Source organism: Callorhinus ursinus, unplaced genomic scaffold (genome assembly GCF_003265705.2).
Source record: "Callorhinus ursinus isolate GAN/ISIS: 27379988/994484 unplaced genomic scaffold, GSC_fseal_2.0 scaffold13, whole genome shotgun sequence".
Taxonomy (NCBI): Eukaryota; Metazoa; Chordata; class Mammalia; order Carnivora; family Otariidae; genus Callorhinus; species Callorhinus ursinus.
In genome coordinates this window covers 37,245,985-37,258,142 of record NW_027397075.1, presented here as the reverse complement: position 1 = coordinate 37,258,142, position 12,158 = coordinate 37,245,985, and the positions used below count along the sequence as shown (strand labels likewise).

Sequence of the window (12,158 nt, the reverse complement as noted above, 5' to 3'; positions counted from 1 at the left end):
GGGGGGGGGGGGGGGGGGGGGGGGGGGGGGGGAGGCTGGGTGATAGACATTGGGGAGGGTATGTGCTGTGAACTGTGCAAGACTGTTGAATCACAGATCTGTACTTCTGAAACAAATAATGCAATATACGTTAAGAAAAAAAAGAAGATAGCAGGAGGGGAAGAATGAAGGGGAGTAAATCAGAGGGGGAGAGGAACCATGAGAGATGATGGACTCTGAAAAACAAACTGAGGGTTCTAGAGGGGAGGGGGGTGGGAGGATGGGTTAGCCTGGTGATGGGTATTAAAGAGGGCACATCTTGCATGGAGCACTGGGTGTTATGCACAAACAATGAATCATGGAACACTACATCACAAACTAATGATGTAATGTATGGTGATTTACATAACAATAAAATTTTTTTAAATAATAAAATAAAATTTCCATTGTTATGTTTCTCCCAATTTAAGGTGCAATAATCTGAAATCATATGTAAACTGTAGTTTTTGTGAACGTACCTTTTTCTGGGGAACGATTTCTTGATTTTGCTAAAGCTTTCACTCTTCCCACAACCTCAAAGGTAACCATGAACCCTCTCCCCCTCAAAATATTAAAATCCCCTCCCTGGGATGCAGGATAATGGCTAGATGCAGGATAACTGCTGTAACAATTCCTATTAAGTTTTTATTTCAATTCCAGTTAAATCCACAGTGTTATATTAGTTTCGGGTATACAGTATAGTGATTCAACACCATGCATCACCTGGTGTTCATCACAAGTGCACTCCTTAGTCCCTATCACCTATTTATTTGCTAGAATAATTCCTTCCTAAGTAATCATTATTGCTTAGCTTATAGATCTTAAATCCTAAGCTTACCTTTCAGTATTACAGTACCATCCCCACAGGGGCAGACAGTGACAACATCAGGCATGTCCAACACCAGCTCCATAGTTGACCGATAGCCAAGGATTCGGAGTGGCAAATGGCTGCCAACCATCAAAAGGTACTCCTTTTCCAACTGCTGTGGGGTCAAACCATCTTTGGTGGAAATGAGAAGTGACCTTATTTCTTTCCTCAGGCATTCCTGTACACGCTCTTGTTCAGACATTGCACCTTACCGGATTTAAGATAGAAACATGGCTCATGAGAAAAGCAAACAAACCCAAGTTGGCGGGGGGGGGGGGGGGGGGGGGTGTTAAAAGGATCAATAGTGGAATATAAACCAAGAAGCGAATTCTAAAGGTGATAAAGCAGAAGCAAAATCGTGAAGGTTCTCTGAAACCCTCATTTCGCAAAGCCCTCACACAATTCAAACTCTAAATCTCAACCTGTGTTGATTAACCTGCACGCCTGAGAAATCACCGCCCCTGGCTAATGTGTGCGAAGTCCCAAGTTCCGGGCTGGCTGGGTTTTATGTTTTGTTTTGTTTTGCTGAAGCATTAACAAGGGTTTTTTGGGGTCTTAGCCTACACCGCAAACTTCGCATCAGACAGCACCCCTCGTCGACGCTGGGAGAAGGCCCGGGAAGTAGGCAGACGCAATTCCGCCTTCCCCAGCGCACGGAGAAGGCTCCAGGTGAAGATCTCGCACTAGCATACCTGCTCCGACCCAGACCACGGGGAGGCCGCCCGCTTCCTCTTACCCAAGTCAACGACCTTCTTTTTGCCGGGGCGAAGGGGTCCTCTCCCCGGCCCCAACGTCTCTCCCCGCCCAAGCGGTGTGAGTAGCTCTCCTTCCCGCGACGCCGACTGCCCACGCCGCGGGGCGGAGCACCGCCCCTCACCCGTGTCGCCCACAGCGCGGGCGCTGCCGTTGCAGGCCGCGAGAGTCAAAGGCGTTCTCCCGCCCAGCCGCCGAGGAGGAGCAGCGCCAAGGCGCCCGCGCGCCTGCGCACCAGGGCCCGAGGGCGGGCGGCGTGCGACCCGTCGCAGCGGTCCAGCCCCGGCGGCGCGCGGCCGGTGGGACGATTGGGCAGGGCCGGCCGCTCAGGGGTCGGGGCTGGGGGACCGGGCGGCGCAGGGCCACCAGACCGTGCTCTCGGGCAGCGTTGGCTCCCTCGGGGGATCGCCGGCGCCTACCTCCTCCGACGTGGCTGGGAGACGGGCGGTGGGGCTGCAGTTCGAGAACCTCTCCGACCACCTCCCCAGCCGGACAGGGGCGAGGACAGGGGGCCGTCCGCCCTAGCGATGCGCAGGCAGGAGGGGGAGGGGGCCTCGAGGTTCTGAACTTGGGTGTGCCTCAGAATCACCTGCGGAGCTTACTGAAGTTAGGGGCAGGGGGGAATGATACCCGTATGATACCCAAGTCTGATCCGCAGAGATTCTGATTCAGCAAGCCTAACGCTGTTGGGGTAAAATTACAGGCGATCCTGAAGCTTGGTGGAGAATCACTGCAGAGCCAGATGCAACTTGGGCTCCTGGAAGAGAGCAGGTGGGGCGCGGAGAGCTTCTTGAATGAATGTGAAGAACCTTCCAGATGCCTCTGGAGACAAACGAGCTGGGAAACTAAAGAGGAGAATGTATTTGAAGAAATAACCTGGGGATGTGTTTACTGGATAAGGAGAATGAGCCAATTTTCTAAAGTCCTTGAAAACCAGAAAAAAAGCTTAAGAGGTACAGAACAGGAACGGCATAAAGACCTCAAAATGTAGTCTAATTAAAGGAACACGACAAACCAAAACATAACCAAGGAATCTGAATTAAGAAGAAAACCTGTGCACACACCTGTACTTTATTTTCCATCTAAAATTCCATGACCTGTTAAATCCAAAAAAAGCTCTGGGAAAAATATGTTCCATCAGTGAGCCAGGTATATTGAGGAATCCCTGAAAGACACATCATAGAAAAGATTTCTCGGTTTATAGTAGAATGGACAAGGCAATAAAAATGAAAGTGATGAGAGGTGGAAAATGAATCAGAAAGAATGGTGGTAAGGTTTGGGAGTTTAAAAAGAAGGAAAATGTCCCAGATGTGAAGAAAAACACATTTCAGATTAGAAGGGCCCACTGAGTCCTTAGAATAACTAATGAAAAAAGATCCCATCCTAGACAAAGCCTAGGAGAAAGGGAATCAAGAGATTTTATATAGAGAGAGATTACCTATAAAGCAATGAAAATGAGATTGCCATTGGATTTTTCAATGGAGCATTATCTTCAAAGCTGAAACTGGAATCCTTTATCCAGCCAAATCAGCATTACATGCAGAAAAAGAAAAGACATCGGTAGACATGTAAGTTTGAGAAAGCTTATCATCTCACTAAGTAACTTGACAATGACTCCTGCAAAATGAACAATGAGTTGGAAAAAAGTATCCCAGATTCTCAGCCCCAATTATCTGAGATAACAGCTACCACATATTGAGCACTGACTCGATGCTCTTCACAAAGATTATCTAATTCTCTTCCCAGTTATTCTGAGAGATACAGTTATCCCCACTTTAAAGTGAAGAAATGGATATACAGACATGAACAAAGATAGAACAAAGAGGGATAGTCAATAAAAACATAAAACTTATGACTGAATCTAGAAAGGTATCAGTGCATAATGTGAAAAAGGAGATCTTTAAAACGATATTCTGGAGCTAAATCCCAGACCAATAATGTGCAAATCAAGTGTCAGGGGCTGTTTGAGTTACTTGGGTAAGGAGACCCCATTGGAAGAGTAGCTGGAATTGGAGTCATCACTTGCTTGGGTTTCCAATAATGCACTGTCTTTTGTGGTAGATAACCTGGGAAGTGAATGGGAATGAGGTGGGAATAATCACCCTGGCATCCTTCACACCTTTGATTGGGACACTCACCTCTGCAATTCTCCTGGTATGTGATCGTGCTTTTAAGGTATTATTTTGCCCTCCACTTGGCGTTTCCTACCAGAATAGCCCTTGCTTAGTGAGTGAATGTGCCAGTGCAGGAATTCTGTCACTTGGATTCCTATTCCAGCTCTTCACTTGGCAAGTAGCGTACATAACCACAGGATGGACTCAGAGTCCCACCTGCCCTATCCAAAGGTGAACTTGGGCCCGAATTCAATTCGTTTATCACCTAACCCCTGTAAGCTCAGAATGCTGATGGCAAAGTGACATTTGGGGTCCCAGGAATTAGTGTTAGTTTAGAATTAGTAAGTTATAGTCACTGAAAAATGTAGGTACTTCCTTTTCTTCAGAGCAGTTATCCTAAAAGGATCACAAGGCCTTTAGGGAGAAGCCAGGACGAAGGTTTGCAGGGCTTAGGGACAGCGATTCAGCAGCGTCCTTAAGAATATTTGGCTACAGGGGCGCCTGGGTGGCTCAGTCATTGAGCGTCTGCCTTCGGCTCGGGTCATGATCCCAGGTCCTGGGATCGAGCCCCACATTGGGCTCCCTGCTCTGCGGGAAGCCTGCTTCTCCCTCTCCCACTCCCTCTGCTGTGTTCCCTCTCTCGCTGTCTCTCTCTGTCAAATAAATAAATAAAATCTTTAAAAAAAAATATTTGGCTACATTCAACAGGCTCTGGCTCTGGGATCTAATTTAGTTCTGGGAACAGGGTGACAAGCCTTGTCTCTCGTGAGATGCCTCTGTTCTCCAGACCTGGAATTGTGTTTTGTTGGTTTGTTTGCTTTTGTTGTTACACAGACCAAAAAGACTTAGTGGGTTATTTGTCGAGTTCATTCCTTGGGATCCTGCCATTAATTAAGCACAACCAGAGAGTTGTGTGAGTTAGACCAAAGTGTTTTCCACCCTGCTGACTCTTAGGATGATCAGAGTTAATTCTGCTAATTAGCAGGCTCCCTCGGGCCTCCTCCCAGCCCTGCCTGCCTCTGGGAGTGTGTTTCTATTGCAGCTGCTCCTACAGCTTTGCCGCCTTAGAAAACAGCCAGGAAAGAGTTTTTGTGTTTTTTTAAGCTTCTGCAGCTTTAATATGTGCCTCATGACAGGAATGAGAGGGTCTGCAGATAAACAGAGGGAGTAGGTGAGTTTAAAGCTCATCATAGAACCAATATAGCATTCCTGCCTCCCAAAGTTGTTTTTTTTTTAACATTACGTCTGATTTGGGACCATTTGATGCCACTGTTCAATTCTAGTTCCCACAGCAATTACTCCAACCTTCACCATCCCCCCTACACTTTTTACCCAGTCCTGCCTCACCACTAGAAAATGACTTCGCTTGGACTCGCAGAGAAAATAGAGGCTCTTATGTATGAACCTCAACTTCCAACCCAGGCCTCTACGCCAGCCCCACTCTCATCTTTCCTCCTGGTCTCAGCGGGGGGGGGGGGGGGGGGGCGTGCAACCATCCCGCTCTTGAATCTATCCTAACTCCTCTAGGACCATGACCTTTGGCTATGATTACCCACAGGGCGAGACAGAAACGCACACTCTCTTTTGATCTGTATACCTCTGTGGCCATTCCTGTGTGGCCAAATCCTTGAATAAACAATCCACACATTTTTTTCCACTTTTTCATCCACCATTCACTAAGCAAGGAGACCGCTATTCTGCACAGTGTTCTTAAGTTACTTTTACCAAAATCATCAATGACAAATCTTGCAATTGACAAATCTTACGGACTTTTCAGTCTTTTCATCTTAGATGATCTCTGATGTTTACTCTTGATGCCCCCTCCTTTTGTGAAAAATCTCTCCTCAGTGGGTCTCTATGCTGCTGCACCAGGCGTGGCTCCCAGCTTTCTGCTCTATTTCCTATTTTTGATATTAAATGCCCACATACCCAAGGGTCTGTCCTTGGCCCTTCTCCTTTTTACTGTCCCCCTTCTTCCTGAGTCACCTCTTTCACTCTCATAATTTCAGCTTTGGCTGCTGCCTTCCAAAAAAGCATGTTCATTTAAGCAACAAAAATATCTTTCAGCTCCTACTACGTTCCAGGCACTGTTCTAGAAGATGGGACTAAAACAGTGAGCAAAACAAAGTGCCTGTTCTCCTGAATCTTAACAAAGACAAGCAAAAGCAGACAAATATATGTCAAGTAATGATAACTGCTCTTGAGAAAAATAAGCCAGGGTAAGGGAGTGAGAAGGGGCTGCTTTAAAAGGGAGTATTTAGAGAACATTATTATTTAACCTCTATGACCGTGGTTCTCAAGGTGTGATTCCAGAGCACCAGCATAAGCTGAAAACTTGTTAGCTATGCCAATTCTCAGGTCTCAGCCCAGACCTGCTAAATCAGAAACGGTGGCGGGGCAGGTGTATCAGGTACAGCAGTGTGTTAATAAGCCCTCCAAGTGATTCTGGTGCTGCTAAAGTGAGAACCGCCCCTCTAGAGCAGTTTCCCACCGCACGTGCCATGGATGTATCACAGGTGTGAGGTCTAGTACTGATTTTCCCAGCCCACTGGGGCAGCTTCAGGGCTAGGGGGAGAGCAGGTGTTGGGAGCCCGCCCCCCCCCCCCTGAAGTAGCCTCCACCCAGACTTTTCAGAGGCAATCAAGTGGGGTCAGCCGCAATGCCCACAGGCACCCAGGTATTAACGTAAGGCCATTCAACACTCACTGACAGGCTCGAGAAGCTGGGCGCTGGCCGATCTACTGCTTCAGGGCCGCCCCTGGGCTAAGGACGAAGGTCCCCTACAGGGACGCAAAAGAGACTGCGCAGCACGAAGGGAGGGCCGGGGCGGGGGGTGTGGCTTCTGCTGGCCCCCTCCCCCACACTTCCGGCAGCTTCCACTCTAGCTGCGCTCTAACCGCTTCTTAGCGGCGCTTCCTGCTCAAAGTTTCATCGTTATTCTGAAATATTCCTTACTTTCGAAAAAATCCGACTGGATTTGAAATCCATTTCCCTCATTACAAGAAATGTGAAAATTACATTTGTTGATGAAAGAAAAATTATTTGATTCTTTAACTTGCATAAATTTTCAAGTGGTTGTAAAAAGAGCTTTAAAAAGCATGTCACAATGTATATTGAATTATTGTGTTGTATACCTTAAATATATATAGTTTTTGTCAATTATATCTCAGAAGCTAGAAAATAAATACATAAATAAAAACAAAAATTGTGTGAACATGGGGTATCTGGGACGCTCAGTTGATTAAGGGGCTGACTCTTGGTTTTGGCTCAGGTCATGCTTTCTTGGGTCAGGAGATGATCCCACATGGGGCTTGGTACTCAGCAGGGAGTCTGCTTGAGATTCTCTCCCTCTGCCCCTCCCCCCCAAAATAAATCCTTTTTAAAAAATAAAGTGTACCTTAATTTTTTTAAATTGAGATATAATTGATATAATATGTTGGTTTCAGGTATACAACATAAGGATTTGATACTTATATATATTGCAAATGAGCACTACAATAAGTCTTAATAGTTAACATCCATCTCCATACATAGTTTAAAAAAATATTTTTCTTGTAATGAAGACTTTATAAGATCTACTTTCTCGGGGCAGCCGGGTGGCTCAGTTGGTTAAGCATCTACCTTTGGCTGAGGTTATGATCCCAGGTTAAGATCTAGCCCCGCATCTGGCTCCCTGCTTCTCCCTCTCCCTCTGCCATTCTCCGTGCTTGTGTGTGCTCTCTCTCTCAAATAAATAAAATCTTTTTTAAAAATCTACTCTCTTAAGCAATGTAGTGCTATTAACTACAGTCACCATGCTGTACTAAACATTTCCATTATTTATTTACTTTCTATCTGGAAGTTTGTAACTTTTGACCCCCTTCACCCATTTCAAGATTCTATTTTAAAATTGAAAATATTTTATTAGTATATAAATTTTCTGATATTGAATCCCTAATACTTCACATTTTATTTTTATCATGATTATATATCAAAGATATAACTTTATCACCAAGCCTTTTATAGATACTCTCAAATCCTTTTGTTTGCCCGAGTATGCTATTCAAATACTATCATTTTCTGTGTTTGTCATAATGGGCAAAGATTGGAAGCACTGCTCTAGGATCTCAATATCTCTCTTACCCTCCCTCCCTTTCTCTCTCTCTTCCTCCCCCTCCATCCCTTCCATAACCCAACACTGAAACAGGTAACATACAAAGTAACATCCTCAGGGTCACACAAGCCACCAGAAACAGGAGATGAATCATTTGTGATGGAAAAAAATTCTAAATTGAAGTCTAATGGAGCCAAAGCTGTTCATGATCACTTTTCCATGTGTGACATTCTCTTTCAGTGGTCCTCTCTCCTCCCTCCCACTTGGCAATCAGGAATACCTCCTGATTTGGGATGCAAAGTTACCTACAATCAAGGAATAACCTAGTGGGCACTAGGATGGGGCTTGGGGTAAAGGAAGTATGGGGTGGTTAACTGAGGTCAGCTCTGCTCTTAACTATAATGTCAAAACCTAAGCACACAGGGCCTAGGATCGGGCCATCTGACTTTTTTTTCCTGATCAGCTTTTTCAGTCCTAGAGGAAAGAGCCAAGAGGGCCTTCAATGCCTACAAAGCATCTAACTCAACTGGCCAAGGTAGAATACCAGTTCGGGGTTAGGGCCCAAAGATCAAGCCAGCAACAGAGCACATTGTTTGGAAAATCTATGCTCATGTGTCTTGAGGACCCAGCAGAGGAGGCTGCTGCCACAGTCAGCAATGGTGAAAGGTGAGGATCTTGGTCACCATCTGTCCCGATCTTCAACTCTAAATATTTGAGTGTCTACTGTACATTTTCACACAAATATACTATGGACACTGCTAGCTCAACAGAACTAACACTGAACTTATTGTGTCTACCTACCTTTAAACAAAAGCTCTTTCTTCCCTCGTATCCCTCAGTTGAACATCAGCCCCACTCACCCAGTCACTTTGACCAGAGAGTAATTGGGAGTCATAATATTTTCATTGAAACATAACTCATATCCCCCTTCTCACCTGGATTCTTGGAAGAGTCTCCTCACCAGTCTCTCTACCTCCATCCTCTGCCCATTTCAATTTACCTTCAATCTTGTCTACAAAGTCACTTTTCCAAATTGCCAATCTGGCCATATTATTCCTTGCTTATAAAGCTTTGATAGCTTCTTTTGCCTATAAGATAAAATCCAAATTCTCTCATATGGTGTAAAAGGCTTTCCATTTCTTGGGCCGCCTACTTCTCTGGTCTCCTCCTTTGCCAATTTGTCAACGACCCAACACATGCGAAGTCCTACCCCCTCTGGTGGAAGGCTCAGTTCTTGAAACCCACCTGAGGATCACCTGCCCATCTCCGGATATGGCTCAAACTCTGACTCCACCCAAAGAGAATTACCCCCTCCTCTCTATGGTCCTCATGGTACCATATAGATCAGGGGTACTCTACCAGAAGAAATTTTGTCCCTATTGGATACTTGCCAATGTTTGGAGACATTTTTGGTCACTGAAACTGAGAGTTTCACTTTATCACACCTGATTACACATCTGTTTCTCCCTATTAGGCTACAAATTCCTCAAGGGCAGGCCCCATACCTTACCTTTACATCCTCAGAGGTGAGCAGGGCTAAACACATAGTAGGTGCTCACTAAGTATCTGTGAAGTGAATGAATGAGAGAAAAATCAAGTCAGTCTTATCTCCCCACTGTGCCTAACAAGCCAACAACTGCATCTCCAGACAAACAAGGTGGGGACATAGATGCACAAGATCAGTATAGTTAGGGGAAGTGGGTCTGGCAGAGATGCCTTCGGTTATGACCAACTACTTGACCCATAAAGGTTGAAATTGTCACTTTTCTCATGTCTTCTATCTCCTCACCACCTCCCGTATTAACCCATGTGGTCACCAAATTCTGTTGATTCTCTACCTGAGAAATAGCTCCCACACCTTGGCCATCACCATGGTCAAAGCCCCCCACCAGCTCCCATCAGCTCCACTTTTCTGTGCCCTCTTGCTTGGCTTCTCTGCCATCTGCAAATTGAGAAAGTCAAATTAAATCCCTGTAGTTTCTTCCAGCTCTAAAATGATAAGATTTGCAATCTTATCCAGTGACAATGAATTCCAGGTTTTCCATTAAATAATTCATATAAGTCAATATTCCTTCCATTTATCCATATATGGATATAAAATTTCAAAACACTAAACAGGAATAATTATAATTTAGAGAGCCTTAAAACCATCCATGACTTTATGTCTTGGAAACAAACTTGAAAGTCAACAACTGTAATTGGTCCTCCCTACCTAGTAACCCCCTCACAGATGCTGGTCTCATAACAAATCCAAACAAGGAGTAAAGTATTACGAGTACAAAAATGTGTACATGCACTTTCAACCAAGGGATGAGCAATACTTTCAATTAAAAAGGAATCTAAAAAGAAAACAGCAACATCATTGTAAGAACAGCGAGCTAGAGACTCATTCTGCTACCTCAGCACTCCCCAACCCCTCCACCTTTCGGAGATGCTGGGTTGACCTTTTTCGAAGGAATGTGATGGTCTTTCTCGGATATCGTAATTGCCATCCGTAACACCAACAGCCTTGTGTTATTATAAGCATGCGCTTGTATTACTGTTGTGTGGATGCAGAAAATGAAGTACAGATTAGGTAACTTATCCATGGTCCCACAGCAGGTCCCACTTATGTAATTTATCCAGGTCCCCCAGGAGATTGAGAAGAAGCACCCAACATGCACTCCAATGCCAAGTAGGACCTTTTTCTCATCGGTTTTTCTCCTGCAAGAAATCCCTCTATCTTATTGGCAGACAGGGTGCAGTTTTGAGATTATCATTTGGCCAATTACTGGAGTAAAAATTGAGGTGCAAGTTTATTTTAGGAATGTATAGCTAGAACCCCAGATCAAATTAATTCACAAGAGAATCAAAGGCTGAGAAAAAAATAATAAATGCTACAATCGGTTTCATGCTTTTCTGAACAGGGAAATCTTTACAGGATGATAAACTGTGTTTAACTGCAACTGTTAATTTGAGTGAATATTAAGTAATCATGGTACTTTTTCCTCTATGGGCCCAATGCAGCTTCTGAATTTTTCTCAGTGTCATGCTCTAGGCAGGAACTATTAATTGAGTCAGGCACTCAGAGGAAACATTTGCCTCCCTTACATCACCCATACAATAATCAGGTTTAGAGAGTAAAAACAAATCTATTTAAATTACTTTATTATCAGTCTTGTAATATAATTGTAAAATAATTATTTTATTCCCAGTGGCCTAACTTGGAATATATGGAAGAAAGTAGTGGAATGGTTTTTCCAGAGCCATGTCAGTTATTTCGGTCCTCTTTAATAAGGTTTTTGAGAGGAAAACCTGTGTGAACTCAGTAGATATTGAAAAATACAAATAAACGAATTTTATTTCTGCCATCCTGATCTGAGCTGTTGGTGTAGAATCATAAATCTCGAATTTGAAGGGTTACCCATTCAGTGAGAAACAAGTGATTAATAGAGTAAAGGATAAATAAATGTATTCCATGTTTCAAGTTCCTCAGAAGCAAGTGGGGCAGCCCCCCTCCCCCCCAGTTCGCTGCTAGATGGAGCTTGGCCAATGAACCTTGACAAAGTCCAAGTCCTGCCTTCATCAAGGAGGCATGCGAACAGAGCCTAGCCAAGGGAAAAGCATCCCTTTCCTAAAACAAAAGTTAAACCCCTTCCGTTCTCTGATTCTTCAAGAAGCATTACATCAACAGGCTTAAGCATTAGTAAACACAATAATAAACTAATAAAAATAAATATAAACGCAAATACGAGAGAGAGTGTATGTGAAAGAGAGGAAAGGGGCCCAAAAGAGTTTTCCTTTTAGGAAAGGAAATCCCCCCCCCCGCCTCCACAACCTTTTCAAATGTAAATCCTCCCAGGAGTAGTCCGCCGACACCAATACCTCTTGTAAAGCATCAGCAGAAAGAGAAGGGCCAGGATATAAAATAAATGAGGGGGAGGGGAGAGGCGCCCTCGGGAAGCCTCCAGGAGGATAAGGGGGCGCTTGGGGACCCTAATTCGTCGACCTCTTCTGTTCCCTCCAGCTGTCTAGCGCTGCACGAGGACCACATCCCCTAGTTCCTACGACGTTCGCAATTCCCGCGCGGAGCGCCCCCGCACTTTCGGCGATTTGCTGGCCTCCGGGGTGGGTCAGGCAACTTGAACTTGCTTTACAACTCAGATCGTCGTCTGTGGAAACCCATGTTCAAACACCACGAGGCGGCACACGGGCTTCACACAAACGCATCGCGGGAGATCGCCGGAGTCTGGGGGCTGGAAGGGCCCGCGGTCCCGCCTCCCGGCGAGCAGAGCCCCCGCCCCGCGCTCCGCCCCGCGCCCGCCCACGGTCA

At 45.1% G+C, this 12,158-nt stretch overlaps 1 protein-coding gene across 1 annotated transcript in view; it reads right to left on the bottom strand.

Moving 5' to 3' along the window:
- TDRD5 (tudor domain containing 5) overlaps window positions 1-1,822 on the bottom strand; it is an 89,630-nt gene extending 87,808 nt beyond the window's left edge. The window contains exons 1-2 of the mRNA XM_025878182.2: window positions 1,623-1,822; window positions 857-1,093 (exon numbers count right to left, since the gene is read on the bottom strand). Coding sequence (XP_025733967.1) covers window positions 857-1,088 — 232 coding nt within the window. The 5' untranslated portion in view covers window positions 1,089-1,093; window positions 1,623-1,822. The remainder of the gene's footprint in view (window positions 1-856; window positions 1,094-1,622) is intronic.
- Between the last annotated feature and the right edge of the window lie 10,336 nt (window positions 1,823-12,158).